General features: G+C 38.0%; 1 protein-coding gene across 1 annotated transcript in view; it reads right to left on the reverse strand.

Moving 5' to 3' along the window:
- The window catches only part of LOC131669586 (uncharacterized), a 196390-nt gene that overhangs the window by 88572 nt on the left and 88816 nt on the right, over positions 1-19002 (reverse strand). The window contains exons 17-20 of the mRNA XM_058944607.1: positions 2656-2958; positions 2273-2560; positions 1971-2177; positions 1752-1904 (exon numbers count right to left, since the gene is read on the reverse strand). Of these exons, the coding sequence (XP_058800590.1) occupies positions 1752-1904; positions 1971-2177; positions 2273-2560; positions 2656-2958 (951 nt within the window). The remainder of the gene's footprint in view (positions 1-1751; positions 1905-1970; positions 2178-2272; positions 2561-2655; positions 2959-19002) is intronic.

The following is a 19002-nucleotide window of genomic DNA, read 5'->3' on the forward strand; positions in this document are numbered from 1 at the left end:
TTTCAATGTAACTGTGACGTTGAAAAAGAAAATAATGTGTACGGTGTCTGAATTGATTAATGAAATAAATTCTCAAACTTCATCATTTTTGAAACATGTCTATGACACTAACCATCAATTTTCATTCCATGAAAAAAACACTTTGCGATTAAAACGGAATGAAGTCAAAATTATTATTGACTTTTCTGAAAACTACAACAGCAAATACTGTAAGGAAATTCAAGCAGTCCATTTCAGGGCGTCTAGAAAACAAATTTCTCTACACACTGGGGTTTTCTATTATATAGATCTTGCGGATGGTAAACTAAAATGTAAATCTTTTTGTACTACCTCAGAATGTTTGCGGCATGATGCAGCGGCAATTTGGGCTCACTTACAGCCAGTTTTAGAATTAATAAAAAGGATTTCGCCATCAGTAAATACTATTCATTTTCAGAGTGATGGCCCATCGACTCAATACAAAAATAAGACTAATTTTCAGTTATTCCAATACCATTGTAAAAAACTAGGCCTTCATCATGCGACGTGGAATTTTTCAACTCCTGGACACGGCAAAAGTTCGGCTGATGCAACAGGAGGTACAGTAAAAAGAATCTGTGACCAAGCCGTGCTATCAGGTACTGATATATTATCAGTTAATGACATGATAGATGCAGTCAAACGTGTACCTGATGGTAAAATTGAAATTTTCTCTGTTTATTTATCTGACGTGGAAAAAATTGATAAATTAGTAAATCCGAATATCAAAGCAGCACCTAAATCAATTCAAATTTTCCAACTTATGTGGACTAAAAAGGAGCCAGAAAAATTATTTCTCAATTATCTGTCATATTTACACTGCATTAAAAATCCACCATGTAAGCATTATTTATTAATTGAAAACGGATGGAATTTATGCGTTAAAAAACAAACAAGTCGTACAGAAAAAGTTATTGTTGCAAAAAACAAACCAAACAAAAAAACAAAAAGCAAAACGAAAAAAGTTGTTCAAGCCAAAAAAGTTAATACATTAAAAAAAGGTGCGAAAACAGATAGTAAATTGAAAAAGGCTAGGAAGAATAAAGTTATTGCGACAAAAAATTAGCGTATACTCAAATTTGGACCAAAATTGTGATCATTTGTTTGTGATTGTAATATATTTATGTATAAAATATTTTGTTATATTGTTAAAAAAATAATTGATTTAATAAATAAAGTTTTTTCGTTAATCATACTTGTAAATTAATTTTGTATAGTTGAAAAAATAATTTTTGTTCCTATTCGTTTTTCTAAAATAACATGTAAAAAAAATCATGTATACTGAATTTTTTAGGGTACTTATACAGCCTATAATATGAAAAATCATGTTTCGTAGATGTGCCATTAATTTTTTTTTTAATTTTTACGACGCTCGAATCTTCAAAAATCTAGGGAATTACTCATTTATCATTTTTACTAACCTGCCGTTCTCTTCTTTCATATTTTATTTTTCACTTATTCACTCACGCAGTTTCACGTGCATAAACCTAATGTAATAAAGTTGATCAAGGTCAGCTTATAATCACAGCGTTATCGATTTGTAAAATGGCTATTGTTGAATGAGTAAATGAGTAATTTACTGAACCGACACCGTATGATAATCGAATACATCTAATCGTTTAATTTTATGGAATAATTTTTTAACATTTTACGCGCGCACGCACACGTATACACACAAATACTTACGCATAACTATATATATATATATATATATATATATATATATAACTTACTGTTTTACTTGTATTCCAAATATCCAGATTTATTTCGATATGTTTCTCTCTGTCGGTGAAATCTTTTTTGGAATTGATTGTCATCTTTGGAAGTGAAAATATAAAAGAATCCACTTTAGATTGTATGCTGACATCTAAATAATTTGTATCGTACTACAATATAAATAACGCTTTTTAGATTAAGAAGAAATTAAATTAAGAAGAACATTCTAAACTCACCTCAAGATGCCCGATGAAATTTATAGACGTTTCAACAGATTGCACCGATATATTAGTTTTGTAAAAATTATCGTCTATTTCTAAAGCTGTATTAGAATTGACGAATTTCAAAAAATGTAATGGCGTTGTCAGTTCTAATTTTAATGAGTGTAGTTGTGGATCCCCGTCTTCTAAGCATTGATAGGTATAATTGAAGTTCAATCCAGACTAATATACATCAACCATCGGATATTAAATATTAAAATCAATATTATTATTATTACCATAATTATATCATCATTTCTTGAAATTTGTGCTCATACCTCTATCCATTCTGTATGATTCATAATCTTGAAGCTTATATCCATTAAATAATTCATAGTGTCCATGTTGGCAGAGAATGAATATGCGGAGATGATTTCAGATGCACATTGAAATGGAGTTTCGATACTTAAGTCATTCTTGATATTGAAAAAATCTTCCAGGTAAAAACGATCTTCTAATACAATTACACCCGATGGTAATCTCAAGATTACTAGAACTTTATCAGTGTAACCTTCTCGGTCGAAATCAAGTGTTCCAACGATTGGATTTATGATAACGAGGTTCAACTAAAAATCAATCATGTTCATAACAGCTGGTCGTATTCTCTATTTATTCATTATATAAACTAAAAATTAACTTCAGCTGAAATAAAATTTCATACCTCAATATCGGCCTTATAGTATATACTATTTTCGGCGTCTTCATAGATCTCGTTAACATTTAGGTCAGACTTCAAGGGTATGGTGAGAGGTGGCGGCAGCTTTGGACCTGCATGAGCTTTGATGCCGGCTTTGAGATCGACAATACGTAATGAAAACTCCATGTTAATGTCCGTATAACCGGCAGGTTCCTTTTGGCTGATTACCAATTTGGTGATCGCTCCAATCTCGTGAAAACCTTGCAGTGGGGTGTACAGGATATAACTATAGTGGAAGTTGGTTATGTTGTTGTAAAACCACACTCCCTAGTAAACAAACGTAAAAAACTTCAATGAATGGCACTGTTGTTAAGCTTAATGATGATAGTCAGAGTACTATATTAAAGCTATGCGCAAGCGTGTATTTATTTTTATAAATTCAAAATATTCATATAATATGTCCAATTTTTTAGAATTTCCAACTTTGATTAGTTGAAACATTACAAATTTTGATTAATTTGTTCGATTATAAACATGTATCAAATATCATCAGAAATAAACATGTTTTAAATAACATATACCTTTGCATTGAATTGTAACGAATTTATATACGAGGTCTGGTTATTAAATAATGAGACTAGTTACGAAAAAGGGTTTTATTATAAAAATTATTCTACATTCGAATGCTCTCCTTCAATATACTCCCCTTCCTTCACCACGCACCTTTCCATACATTTTTTTCCATTGACCGAAGCAGTGCTGGAAGTTTTCTTTGGTGAAGCCCTTTAGGAACTTTGGTGTTTTTTAGTTTACCGCTTGCATCGACTCAATTCGGGTCCCTTTTAAAGCAGATTTCATCTTCGAAAATAAAAAAAAAATCGCACGGTGCCAAATCTGGCGAGTACGGTGCATGTTTGAGCACTGGAGTGCGTTTATCAGCCAAAAACCGCTTTACAGATAGCGCGTTATAAGTAAGTGCGTTGTCCTGGTGAAAAATCTACGAGTTTTTCTTTCGCAACTCGGGCCGTTTCTTACGAATACGTTCTCGCAGTATTGCCAAAATTGACAAATAGTTAATCTAGTTGACAGTTTGACCCTCTGGAACCTATTCAGTCATCACGATACCGTTAATATAAAAAAAAGATTAACATTGCCTTGAATTTTGATTTGGACATCCTTGCTTTTTTGATTCTAGGCGATTCAGGCATCATCCAATATATCGATTGTCGCTTTGTTTGTTTCATCATCGTATTGAAAAATCCACGTTTCGTCGCAAGTAATAATGTTTTTCATCAGTCTCGGATCTTCTTCTAACCATTCAAGAAAATCTGAGTAGACCAGTTGACGTAAGAGATTTTGGTCAGGAGTCAAGTTTTTTGGCACCAACTTCACACATGACTTTTGTCATGTATAATTCCTCGTACAAAATTGTTCTAACCGTTTCTTTATCGGCGTTTACAGCCTCGGCAATCATCCGGATGCTCATTCAACGATCTGCACGTATAATTTGGTTGATTTTGGTTGCTGTTTCATCCCTTGTCGTCTCTGATTGCTCGCTGCCTGCACGCGCTATTGTTAACCCGGGTAACGATATAATTACGTTATCGCATTGTTGATACCCGGTTTATATGATTTAACGTGCGAATTAGCGGCTTAGGAAACTAAGGACGGATGAGCTATGTGACTAAGGGTAAGAATGCGCGCGGGGAAAGGAGACGGAAGAGAGAATAAAAGAGAGCGGAAAAAAGGAAACAGAAAAGTTTTTGTAAAAAGATTTGACTTGGTAGGTTACTGGTGGTAGCAGCAGAAGAAGTGACTCAGCTTTAGCGACGCAGATTACTACAGAGCTCTGCGATTTCGTTTGGTGTAATTGGCAATTGGTTTGGCAAGCTGAGTTGTCCCCGGCCTCTGCAGCATATCTATCAGCATCTTGCTTCATTACCACTGACATCCGAGTCCACCAAGGGAGAAGATGTGGCAGACAGAGTCGACCGATCCATATGAGCTCTCTCTCTTTCTCTTCTTTTTCTTTTTCCCCACTTTCCGTTCATCACCGGTATGCACATGACAACCATAATGTCACGGGCTCGGGATAACCTGGTGCTACACGGTGAACAAGATTGCAACCGTTGAACGATCTTCTGTTGTCCGAGTCTGCCGGAGAGACTCGCCACTGCATGCCGTGCAGCAATTTGCAGTAATTGAGCACCTTTCCATGAACAACGTTTCGCTCTGAGCATTTGTCCGGACGGGACACGCCCACGAAAGACTGTATTTTAATTATAATTATTCTTCGTTTGTTTTTCTTTACCTTTATTAGAGTTTCTAATTTTTGTTATATTTTCTTTGTAATCAAACAATTTGTTGGCAACGGAATTTGTAATTTATAAAATTTAGTTTAATTATTTCTTTTCTTTCCAGGCTCTCGTGCGCACGAACGTCGTAGTCTGCATGCCCGAAAGATTGCTTAATAGCCGAAGGAATTTGCCTTCCGAATCCCTGCATAAATAATTTAGTAAATAGAGTCGTGGGCAAACATTTATTATAAAATTCAACTCTTTTTTTATACAACAATGAAAACTAGAAAATTGTGAGCAGTAAAAGACCGCGAAGCAGCCCAGTCAATTAAAACTTAAATACAAAATGACAAGACCAATTATCGAATTACTGGCTAAGCAAATCAAGAAATGAGTACGAGACACTGGAAACTAATAAAGAAAATCAAAAGCATTGAACAAAATAGCAATACAATAACAAACTAAAAGAACTAAGACAAAATAAAATAAAAATCCAACCATCATCCTCAGAATGATACATACTAATCATTAGCACACTGAAGAAAAAAACACATAATTCTACATTTACCACCGTAAAGAAAACAGAGCTTTGAAAGTAATATTGAGCAACGTTTACCCTCCAGTAAATATCAAAAAACTAAAAACTGTTATAGAAAAATACGGGAACAATGTATAAAGCATCCGCAATATACAGCATCGTATTTAAAACCTATCATTGCCTCTGTTTAGTGTTGATATAGAACATGATTTCAAGAGCAAAAAAAGTGAACATATTTGTATTTACACATAAAAAATTGTTATTATAAAATGTGTAAAATATCACCCGTCTACAGAATGTCCAATCAAAGGAAAAATAAAAAAAATAATTTGCAAATTGCCGAAGAAATCATACGGTAAACTATGAAGGATGCTCAATACGTAAGCAGCTATAGCAAAAATTATTTCCTAGACTAAGAGACAAACATTAAATTATAATAATGCACAAATTTAGCCAAATCTAAATGCCAATATACACCTACACAATACATTTACGCATACATGGTAGGAAAGGACGGCAGGAGTATCAACCTCGTTAAGATAACCAAAGAATATCTGGCCAGGACTTTAGTACTTTATCAAAAGACTTCTTCCTAGGATATAGAACAGGAAAAGGAATCCCAAAGAAAAAAGAAAAAATGGTAGAAACAAGTGAGAAAAATGAACTATTGCAGATAAGTACCGGTAATGCTAAAAATCCCGTCGAGGGTTCCAATCCAGTGCAAGCCCGAGTAGTCATTGTTAGCTCCATGGATACTAGGGGGAACCACTAAACCACTCGATACTAATAATGACATTGACAATGTCATCGTGATGAATTTATTGGTCACTCAAGGAACTAATACTGTAAGTGATTATAGTCCCGCAGGACTATACTCTATAAGACTATAGGACTATACTCTATAAGGACTATAACTACATGGAAGAAAAAATGGAGGAATACTAGCAACAGTGGGATAACGTCAACTTCTGGAGGGCTGGGTAGAAGTCTCAGCGATAGAGAAGAAAGAGCAGATAATACTTGAGACTCTTAAAAGCAAGATTAATGCCATGTATTTAGTGGTCAATCCAGACAAAATCATCTACAAGTTAATTAAAATAGATCTAAAGGCTGCTATGTCTCACTTTAAATGACTCGGGAAGAAAGAGAGAAAATAACAGCAGCCAAGAGATTATTTCAGGAAGAATTAGAGTAAGTGGTTCGCTGGGCTGACGAGAGGAAAGAGTTAGATAAATAAGAAAAGGCTAGCATCTAACCCTCCTATCATAATCAGGCTAGAAAAGTGAGCATTCCCGACGGCAGAAGTGATATTAGTCAAGTAGAAGAGGAGTGAACTGCATCATCAGGACAAGTCTAGATTAGTGATCAAACACTGAAAGAGAAGCCGCAGCTTAATTCTGAGATAAGAATCTCAACCAAGAAGAGAATGAATGGAATATTATGAAAAAACAGAAGAGCAAAAAGAAGAAAAGAAGGAGATTAAAAGTAGACAGCAGATCAGTTTCTAAAGCGGCACCTTTTAAAGGAGGCTTTCCAGACTGTAGACAGAGGTTTTTTTCATAAAAAGAAGCAATGATATCACAAAGATATCATACGAATCGAGGCGATACTACGCCGACATACTGAAGGCAGTGAAGCAGAAAGCGGACAAGGATAGAGTTGGAACTAAAGTCAGTAAGTTTCGAAAGGTGAAAAATAGAAATGTATGTACTCATAGAGCTTATAACAAACTTCAATCTGGAAGAAAAGAGCGTAGCTTTACGAATGGCTATAGGCGACCAATTAACCTCCAGGCGACCGGCATTTGTGAATTAGTCCAATCGTATTTCCAAAATTTTTTCTCTAGAACAAATTTTGAATGGACTAGTAATATGGCTCGACCTTGAGATGATGCGCATCAGCATTACTCCGGCCTCCTGGTGGTTAGTAGTAAGGCAATTGGTCCCAACAGTCATGCTTGACACCTTGTCACAGGGTACCAGAAGTTGGACACCTTGTCGCAGGGTGCCAGAAGCTATACAAGTGTGTTTTTTGCGAGGTAACAAGAAAACCTAACGGCCACAAAGTAAAGGACGTTACGTACACTGCATTGCGTATAGCCAGAGATAAGCTGGACCACAAAAGAGAAAATAGCAAAATTTCTTAGTATAAACCTCCTTTAGATTAATCTTAACCGATTCAGGGCATCACAAGATTTTGTCATATAGTATACACATGAAATCATTGATAGGGAACGTCATCCCATAAAATAATCATCAATTTTTTATTTCATTCAAAGTTTTGTTGATCCTGTTATTTGTCACTTCGAAAAGATTGTAACGGTCCTATCTATGATCTCCTAGACTATTTTCTCATTTTCACTGTATTAGGGCAACCCGCTAAATTCGCAAATCAATACCTATTAATTAGCATATAGACCGTATAAGGAGCGTGACGTCACTCTACTTATAGATATGCTAATTTTTATTATTCAATTAAAATGCGTTATTAATAGTAATTTCAATGAATCAAAGTATTATTTATGTAAATTTTAGGGCATAGATTGAAATTATCATGTTTTCAAGTACTTTCAACTCTTGAATATCATTAAATTTTAATGCACAAACTCAATTTATTTATAACTTTTCAATATGAAAAAAACATTAATATATTAATCATTGTAATAAAGCAGATACTCTGAGTTTGAGATGACAATCTTAGGAACATGAGTATGGATTCGTTTTATTGATAGCAACTTAGTTATTATTGTTATCAATAAATAAAAAATTAATAATTTATTTAAACAAATAAAAGTATATTAATCGAAAGCGTTTATTCTGTAATTACTGACAAAATTGTTAGAATTTATAATTTTTAATTAGCCAATTTCATATCATGGGGCGCGACAGCGCCTTGAAACATGAATGCCGAAGACGCGGATTACGCAACATTATACACAATGAAGTCGGGTGTATAATTTTCCAGCTTCTTTTTTTAAATAAAATGTAAAATAATTGGTTCCTGCATATCTATTTTATCTTATTGGTAGTCCAATTTATGTGTTTTTTTTTTGTTATATTCTTTTATTAATATTATTTCCCCCGAAGCATTACGAATGGCCCGATTTTTTATTTTTTTTTCGTCCAAGCCGTTATCTGAAATGCAGATTATCTGCTTCATATATACTGCGCCATATCTTATTATCTACGCACGGATGGCTGCGCCTTTCTAGTAGTTCTTGTCATTTGTGTTTTCTAATAGTCAGATGGCCCGCGGGAGCGTCGTGGACACAGCAGCTAATCTCTAAGTAAATTCACTGACGAAAAAGCGTGGAAAGTTGTAGAGTCAGGTGTAAATAAGAAAATAGGTTACGTAAAATAAATAATATTTATACAGCTTATAAGTTTACAAAGAAGGTAGTGCGGCGATAAAGAGAGAGAGAATGGCTAGCTAGCGAGAGAGAGATCAGGTACGCAAGTAGGTACTTACAAGAGCGCGCGGGGCCACCGATGAGCCTTGTCAAATACTTGAATGCAAGGGAGACGATCAACTAGTTCGCACTTGAATAGTCCCACACACTATCTTGCAGCACTGCGCACTATCTACGGTAGCAAGCCTCTATTCTCTACAGCCGCTGGGCCAAACCGGAACGTCTATGTGTAGAAGGGCAATATTTCTATTTCTTCGTGAAAGCCGGTCAGCAGGAGCACGTGCGTTCTCGGCCGCGATTCTCAAGCTAATCTCAGCTTCCCCCACTCTCTCTCCTCTACTCTGTCGAACCTAAGTCGGTTCCTGTCGCGCGGCCGTCTCTCTCTTACCTCGCACGCTGTTGTCTGCTGCGACTGCCACATCTAGGCTTCGTACATATAGTTACATGGGATGATTTAAATATAAATATATAAGTATACATATATACAGGGTGTCCCATTTTAATTTACCACCCCCTAATACAGGTTAATAATTTGCTCTGAGAAAAAAATGTTTCAAATAAAATTTGTTGGGTTCGAAGGGGGGCATCTTTTGGCTATTTCAGCTGCGACCTTGAACATCACCTTCAAGGTCATTTGAAAGTCAAGACCAAATTTTCATATGAAATGTGCATATTTTATGGCGGATTCGGATTCTACTAAAAAAGAGAAACACTTTTTGTCTGAATCATTTTTTGATCATCAATAGGTAGATAGCTCTCCCTTTAACTGAAAAGAGAATTTGTTCTAGAAATAAGATGTTTTAGATGAATGTTACTAGCTTCAAACAAAGACAGAGGTATCCTTTGGATCACTTAAGGCAAGACCTTCACGTCCAACCACTTAAGGCAAGACCCTTTCGTTCAGCTAGTCACAGAAATTTCAATGTCTCAAGTGCTCTATCAATTGCCCATTTTGTTGAATGCACATTTGTATTCTCTGCTGAAAACTTCTTTGGACATCTATTAATGTTTGTGGGGTTAACGCCTGGAATGCTGCAACAATTCTCTCCATCATATTTTGTGCCGTCGTCGGGGCTTCCGCGTAAACTCTCTGCTTCACGGCCCCCCACAGAAAGAAGTCCAATGGAATCAAATCTGGCGATCGCGCAGGGAATTCACAGATTGGACTACCAATTCCAATCCAACTATTTGGGTATGTCGCGATCAGAAATCTCCTGACAAGTAGTCGACGATGAGCGGGAGCACCATCTTGCTGGAATCACATGTCTCACCTTATTTCTAGCGGAATGTTTTCTAGAAGAGGTGGAATTTGGTTTTCGAGAATATCTAAATAAAGTTCGCCGTTTAAATTACGGTCATAAAAAATTGGACCCACAACGTATTCCCCAACTATGCCCACCCAAACATTAATTGACCACCGTCTTTGTGTACGGGGATCTCGCTGCCAATGTTGATTTTCTTCTGCATAATAATGCGCGTTATAAAGATTAACTCCTCCCATATTGTCGAACTTTGCCTCGTCTGTAAAGAGAGTCCGATCAAAGAAAAATGGATCTATGCACATTCGTGTTTCCGCCCATTGACAGAATCTAAGTCGCCTGGCAGGATCACCAGGCTCAATGGCATGTGTAAGGTGCAAGTGATATGGATTAAATCTAAAATGACGCAATACACGGGAAACTGTTGATCTGGGTACTCCATGCATTTGCTGAATTTGTCGCGTCGAAATATGAGGATCCTCAGCAATTACAGCACGAACCCCAAGCGCAATATGCTCTCTTGGGCCCGTCCGTCGCCTCTTCCTTCTTAAGTTACCTCCTTGAGCTATATTCCTCCTAGTAGGATGACGAGCGTCCGGATACCTTTCAGCGTACAGCCTCGCTGCAGCCTTGTAATCGTGACATTCTCCCAGAATCTTGATCATGTTGACTATCTCTACTGGCGTGTAGTCAGCCATTATCTGTTGTAGGTAGATTTTTTAGGGAATATTTAATCTTAAATTAATAATTTAATTTTTATTTAATCTGAAATTCAGAAAGTCAATGAAAACCTAATGATGAGAAGCTTTGAGGAGCTGTAAGAATTTACAAACCTTACCAATAGAACGATAACGAAGCAAAAAAATGTCTTTTAGCGAGAAATAAAGCATTTACGAGAAAAATATTCTAATTCTAATATTCTAATTCCTCGGATAAAATGTAATGGTTACCTGTAAATAAACATTTGACCTTCAAAAAATCTTGATGACCTTCAAATGACATTGATGGCTCTTAAGCAAGTTCGTGGTGAAGGTCACTATAGTATGTCCCTCATTGAATCTAGTAACATTCATCAAAATCATTCTTAACTGTGGGAAAAATTCTAACCTTAGTTTAAGGTAGAGATATCTAGTGATTTTTTCTACTTTTTTAAAGCCGTTTACAACAAAAATTTGGGATTTTTTCAAAAAATGATTCATACAAAAAGTGTTTTTCTTTTTTAGTAGAATCCGAATCCGCCATAAAATATGCACATTTCATATGAAAATTTGGTCTTGACTTTCAAATGACCTTGAAGGTCATGTTCAAGGTCGCAGCTGAAATAGCCAAAAGATGCCCCCCTTCGAACCCAACAAATTTTATTTGAAACATTTTTTTCTCAGAGCAAATTATTAACCTGTATTAGGGGGTGGTAAATTAAAATGGGACACCCTGTATATAAGAGTGGTTGTTAGAGAGAGAGAGACATAACGAGTGATTTACCACACGTTATAGTTTTAAAAAATCATGGCCCAAAGGCTCAAAAGATACATACATAATATTTTTAGAACCAATTAAAGCACCAAACAAGAAATGATTAATTTGTAATAATTATATAAAATAATTTGCTAGCTAGCAAACAGCCTCAAATTACGTTTTCAAGAATCTATTAATTACAGCTTACTTTGAAATAAGTGAAATCTAATAAAAAAAAAACTTAACAAAGTAAAAAGTTGCACGAATGCTTTTGTAAAATTATACAGGGTGACCCATTTTAATCTATGGACCCGAATTGCTTCTAAACCACGACATCTGCAAAAAAACGTTTCAGACAAAAGTTGGTCAAGATAAAGGGGGCCATTTGACGGTACCATTAGTTTTGACCTCGAAGTTAATTTTGAAGGTCATTTCAAGGTCAAGATGGTTTTTTCAAATGGGAACCCCTATTTTTGAGTGCGGGTTTGGAAAGAGCGGAAAATTTTAAATCAAAATTGTTTTATGCAAAAAATTTTTTTTGTGACCTTGGAAAGGTCAAAAATGAAGGTCAAATGTCTGAAAAAACTATTATTCGTACTTTTTCTAAAATGACGTGGTTTTCTTGGTAATATTACCGTTCATAATGCTTGTGAAAGATCGATAAATTCTAAGGGTGTTAATTACTTTGATTAGCTTGACCTTGGCATCAATTTTCAAGGTTATTTGAAGGTCATAACGCATTTTTTGATTGGTAAACCATATTTTTGACTGCAGTCCCTGTTTTATGATATTAGGTCCTAAAAGAATGTTACTTCTTACATGATGATAGAGATTTCTTAGTTTTTTAACCTAATCTTAAGAAGGTCATATCAAGGTCAGTTTAGGAATCTTTGTTTGATTGCTGATTCTTCTTCAGACATGAGTGGCTTTTTGTAATACAAGGAAAGCAAAACAAAAGTACTTTTATCTTACTTTTAGCATTACCCGGAAACAACGACGTGGACGTAGTAAGTTCTGTTTATCGTGAGCCCTCTTGCCTCTCACGTCGGGGTGCTAGATTATCGTGAGTCCCCTTGCCTCTCACGTCGGGGTGCCAGATTATCGTGAGTCCCCTTGCCTCTCGCGTTGGCGTGCTAGATTATTGTGAGTCCTCTTGCCTCTCACAATGGCTGCGGTTAACCACGGATAAATTGTTCAAAGTTTTCTCCGTTGGCTTGAAGACACATGCGTACACGTCTTTCAAAACTGTCCACAGTCCTGAGCAATGTTTCTCGAGGAATGGCTGCGCAAGCTGTACGGATTCGTTCCATCATATCCTCCCTCGAGGTTGGCCGTTGTGCAAAAACAACATTTTTCACGTACCCCCACAAGAAAAAGTCGGGTGACGTGAGATCCGGCGAAGAAGCAGGCCATTCAATTGGTCCTCCTCGTCCAATCCACCTGCCATCATAACGATTATTTGAAAAGTCCTATACAATACGTGCAAAATAAGGCGCAGTACCATCTTGTTGAAGCCACATTCTTTGTCGCGTTGCCAAGTCAACATTTTCCAAGAGACCGGGTAAACGGTCCCTTATCAACGCTAAGTAGCTATGCCTGTCAACATTTTGATCAAAAAAGTAAGGTCCAATAAGATATCCGTTTACGATTCCGCACCAGACCATGAGACTCCATCGATTTTGATGGTCAACAGCTCTAAACCAGTAAGGATTTTCGTGTGACCAATAGTGACAGTTATGTCTGTTCAGCTGCCCGTCGCTATAAAACTTAGCTTCTTCGGAGAAAAGTAAGTATCGAAAAAAATAGGGATCATTTTGTATGGTTTGCAAAGCCCATTGGCAGAAATTAATTCGCGCTAAAATATGACGCGGCTGTAAGGCTTGCGTTAGAGTGATGTGGTAAGCGTGATAATTTAAATATCTTAAGATTCTCGAAACTGTACTTTGCGGCATACCCGTTTCTCTTTCAATCTGTCGAGTACTAATGTGCTGATCTAAGTGGACAGCTGCGAGAATTGTTAAGGTTCGAACATCATTATCTTCATAATCATGATGACAGCGTTGGCGAACAAGGTGCCCTTCGCGAGCTCTTTCAGTTAAGGTTCTTATTGTCATATCAGAAGGGTGTCTTCTATCTGGAAAGCGTACAGCATAAAGTCTTGATGCAGCGGCGAAATTGTTGTGACATTCTCCTAAAATTAATATCATATCAACAATTTATGTTGGTGGATAATCAGCCATATTACGAAATTTCTTCCGGATCAAGTACAAGAAGTGTGAATAGTGATTTAATAACGAGGTAGATTTCAAGGAATAAATAAAATATTACAAATAAATCAATGGCTAACATAAGCTCAATTTTTTTCATTAATACAATTAAAAGTAGTTGAAAAATGATAGTACCACGATAAATTTCGCCATCTAATGAAAATCGGTCAATCTTTGAGCTTTAATATCTCGGAGACAAAAAATAAAATTTTAAGTACGTTTTAAATCTTGAGTCAGATCCTTCAATCAGTTATTATTTTAATTCGTAATTAATAAAAAGAAATTGTATCAATAAGCTACGGCCATTCTGTGTTAGATTTTATACATATTTATTGATACAGCAATATCAAAAATAAATCTAACAGTGGTGAACGCAGTACGAGCGTCAGACTAGGGATTAAGCGATTTTCGAGTGCATTTTAAAGAAACTTGAAACAAAAATTAGCTAGACCAGGTACTGTACTCTGAAAAAAATTCTGAAAACGAAAGGGAACTTCGAACAATTAATCCGTGGCTAATCGAACGTGAGAGGAAAGGGGAATCGAGATAATCTAGCACTCCGACGTGAGAGGCAAGGGGACTCACGATAATCTAGCACCCGAAAGGAAACAGAACTTACTACGTCCACGTTGTTGTTTCCGGGTAACGCTAAAAGTAAGATAAAAGAACTTTTGTTTTGCTTTTCTTGTATTACAAAAAGCCACTCATGTCTGAAGAAGAATCAGCAATCAAACAAAGGTTCCTAAATTTACCTTGATATGATCTTCTTAAAGTTAGGTTAAAAAACTAAGAAATCTCTGTCATCATGTAAGAAGTTACATTCTTTTAGGACCTAATATCATAAAACAGGGACTGCAGTCAAAAATATGGTTTACCAATCAAAAAATGCGTTATGACCTTCAAATAACCTTGAAAATTGATGCCAAGGTCAAGCTAATCAAAGTAATTAACACCCTTAGAATTTATTGATCTTTCACAAGCATTATGAACGGTAATATTACCAAGAAAACCACGTCATTTTAGAAAAAGTACAAATAATCGTTTTTTCTGACATTTGACCTTCATTTTTGACCTTCCCAAGGTCACAAAAACAATTTTTGCATAAGACAATTTTGATTTAAAATTTTCCGCTCTTCCCAAACCCGCACTCAAAAATAGGGGTTCCCATTTGAAAAAACCATCTTGACCTTGAAATGACCTTCAAAATTAACTTCGAGGTCAAAACTAATGGTACCGTCAAACGGCCCCCTTTGTCTTGACCAACTTTTGTCTGAAACGTTTTTTTGCAGATGTCGTGGTTTAGAAGCAATTCGGGTCCATAGATTAAAATGGGTCACCCTGTATAAAAATTATAGTTATATATTTTTTAGTCTCTTAATATTATTATTACTACTCTTTTACACAAACTATTATTTTTATCAATCTTATTTAAATACCATTATGCAAAATTTCACAAAGTAAACTATTACCAAGATAGTTACCTTCTTACATATTACTATACAATCTTATAAAATCTATATTTAAATTATTTATGTATCTCACTATGTATCTTAATTGAGTTTTAGTTTTTTTATGAATTGTTTTTAAACTTTTGAAAGTAACGAAATCTATTTTATTATGGCACGAAAGCTAATTAGTTCATATACATGACTTAAATAAATTAAGTAAGTACGTATTCATTCGATATTAACAGCACGTTATCTAACCAATCAATGTGCCTGGTATTATTAGAAAATTGTACAGATGCTGAAAACTGTGGTTGAAAATAGCTTTCATATTTAATGTTATACAGGGTGTCCCATTTTAAAGGAACCACCCCGAAATTTTCGACGGTTGGCGTTGTACAAAAAAATTGTTCAGACAACAGTTGTTTGGGACAATGGGGGCAACCTTTCTGTGAAATCCGATTTGACCTTGAGATTCATTTTCAAGGTCATTTGAAGGTCAAAGTCATTACAATTAACCTTACCCTTGCCCGATCATCCCTGTGCATAGATGAAGAAAATTATAAATTTGACCCTTAAATGACCTTAGGCAGGGGGGGGGGGGGGGGGTAACCGCACCTCACATATAATACGTTATCTGAACGTAGAATTTTCCGCTCTTTCCTAATCCGGGATCAAAAATATGGGTTCCTATCAAAAAAATGACTTTGACCTCCAAATGACCTTGAAAATAAATCTCAAGGTCAAATCGGATTTCACAAAAAGGTTGCCTCCATTGTCCCAAACAACTGTTGTCTGAACAATTTTTTTGTACAACGCCAACCGTCGAAAATTTCGGGGTGGTTCCTTTAAAATGGGACACCCTGTAGAACAAATAATATATTTATTTATTAAATATATGAGCCGTTTATTTTGAAAGTGACCTAACTCCGTTTTTCAATTTTCTGCCGCTTACAATGGTTACATGTACAACTTCATGTTATTTATCCGTGACGCACTTCAGATTGCTTATATTCAGAGGAAATAATACATTTTTTACACATAAGTTTTCCGAATTAATTGAATAACTGAGCCGTGTAGTCTGAAAATGGCCTAAACTTTCAATATATCGATTTGAAGATGAATGGAGTTAGGCCACTTTCAAAATAAGCGGCTCATATTATCACAATTCTAAAAATTACACAGTGAAATACCTTGAGTTTTGGAAGAAGTGATAGAATAAAAATAAATGATATAATATCATATGTAACTTATACGTTAAATGTTATTTACCAATAATTTATAATTATTTCCTATTTGTACTTGTAATTATGTCTACAAGCAATAGGTTATTTTACTATGTGCAAAATTTTAATTATTTTATTGTAAAATTTAGGCTAATGAATGAACTAACTTTGTTAGTTAATAACTTTTAACTACGATTTTTGCGAATTATGCATAAATTATCTATATTGCACTTTGTATTTTATACACTATTTAAATTTTCTTTGGTGCTGTCCTTTTTTATTCTAAACAAGAGAAAATGATATTACACATTTGCGGAAATAACGTGAAAAGGGCTATTCGGCGTAGGTGAGGCTCTAAAATTTGTGTATAAATAGGCTCAATTTTGCACATGCCAGAGGTATTCTATCCTAGCCTTGCAAAGTGAGCACTTGACATTGAATAAACTTGGCTTATACCTGAGTTATTTGTTTCTTGTGATTAACTAAGCAAGCCTTCTTCCTCTTATTGTGATTTATGCTCGACTCATATAACACTTCGCACTATGAGAAACTTGGGTTAAATCACATCCTTTTTTCCAAGAGAGACTTGTGGCGGTCGAGCCCCGGTTGCTGCCGCTACCTGCGGGTCTGAATCAGCGACGGGAGAGGCGCCTTCGGTTTGAATTAGCCGGATTAGAAGGCGAGGATGTGCCCAAGACGGCGGTCGCCGCCCCCTTTGTCTCTTTGAGTTTACGCGGATGCCACTTGGGCTGCGCAACGTCTCACAAACCTTTCAGCGCTATATGGACAGTCTCCTGCGCGACTTGCCATTTATGCGGAATTACCTGGACGATCTGCTCGTTGAATCATCCTCCCACGAGGAACATCTGAAGCATCTGCGGTCGCTGCTCGAGCGACTGAGAGAGGCGGGACTCTCGATCAAACTGCCGAAGTGCCAGTTCGGACAATCGGGGGTGCTAATCCTGGGCTACGAAGTTTTTAGGGACGGTATTCGACCGCCGGCTCAGCGGATCGCGGTAATCGCCGAGTTCCTGAGGCCGGGCGCTGCACGGGGTATGCGAAGATTCTTGGGAATGGTGAATTTCTACAGGAGGTGCCTTTCCCACGCGGCGGAGGACCAGGCACCGCTGAGCGAAATGTTGAGGGGTTTGCAAGAAGGAGCCGGCAGCTCCTGCCCTGGACGCCGTCTACCGACGCGGCCTTCCGCGCGGTCCGCCGCAGTCTAGCCAGAGCGGTCGGGGCCGCTTTCATCGAGCTGTCAGCACCACTGGCGCTGGCTACCGATGCCTCCAACCTGGCCCTGGGTGCTGCCCTCTAGCAGCAGGTGGCTGGATCTGGCAGCCCGTGGGCTTCTTCTCTCGCAAGCTCTCTCCAACCGAGCGTCGATACAGCACGTACGACCGAGAGCTGTTGGCGGTCTACGAGGCTGTGCGTTACTTTCGCCGGATTCTGGAGGGGCGAGCATGTACAGTACTAACCGACCATCGGCCGCTGGTTTACGCAGCTCGGCAGCCATTCGACCGGGCGTCCCCAAGGCAGCAGAGACATCTAGACTACGTGCTGCAGCAGAACGTGGAATTCAAGCACATCAGGGGCGAGGATAACCTGGTGGCCGAAACCCTGTCGCGTACCGATGAATCGGCAGATCTGGAGAAGCTGTCGGCGCCTCGGGACTCTTCAGCAGGGTCGCAATGTGCTACAATTAGAATGCCTTCGCCCTTGGTTCCGGCAGTAATCAGTGAGGCACAGAGGGCAGACACTGAACTGCCCAGGCTGTTCAAGGCCAGCGTGCTCGACCTGAAGCGGCTCGAGCTCGATGGGCACCACGTGGTGTGCAGCATAGCTGACCGTGTTGTGAGGCCCTATCTGCCGCAAGTGTTACGTCGGCGCGCCTACGAGGCTGCACATGATCCGGCACACCCCAGCATCCGCGCCACGATACGAGCTGTGACGGAACGCTACATCTGGCCGGGGATTAGGAAGGACATAGGGCGCGTAGCTGCGAGGCGTGTCAGAGAGCCAAGGTCCAGCGATACAATCGGGCCAAACTGTCTCTCTTCCAGGAGCCGGACAATCGCTTCGAGCACATCCACGTGGACATCATCGTGATGCCGCAAATCGGGAACTTGCGGTACTGCCTGACCGTGCTTGACCGCTTCCCGAGGTGGCCGGTCGCGGTGCCCTTGGCGGATATGCGGGAGCAGACCGTGGTGCAGGCGCTGATTGAGCATTGGATCGCGAACCGAGGCTGCCCACTCACGATAACTTCCGACCAGGGCACGCAGTTTGAGTCGATCCTGTTCATCGCCTTGGCACAGCTTATTGGAGCGGAGCGGGTGCGCACCACGCCGTACCATCCCCAGTCGAATGGCATGGTGGAGCGGTTCCACCGAACTTTGAAAGCTGCCCTGATGTGCCATCCTCAGGCGCCCTGGCCTGAGAGCTTGCCCCTGGTGCTCCTTGGGCTTTGGAGCT

This window comes from Phymastichus coffea, unplaced genomic scaffold (assembly GCF_024137745.1).
Source record: "Phymastichus coffea isolate CEN01 unplaced genomic scaffold, Cenicafe_Pcof_1.1 PCOF00001, whole genome shotgun sequence".
NCBI lineage: Eukaryota > Metazoa > Arthropoda > Insecta > Hymenoptera > Eulophidae > Phymastichus > Phymastichus coffea.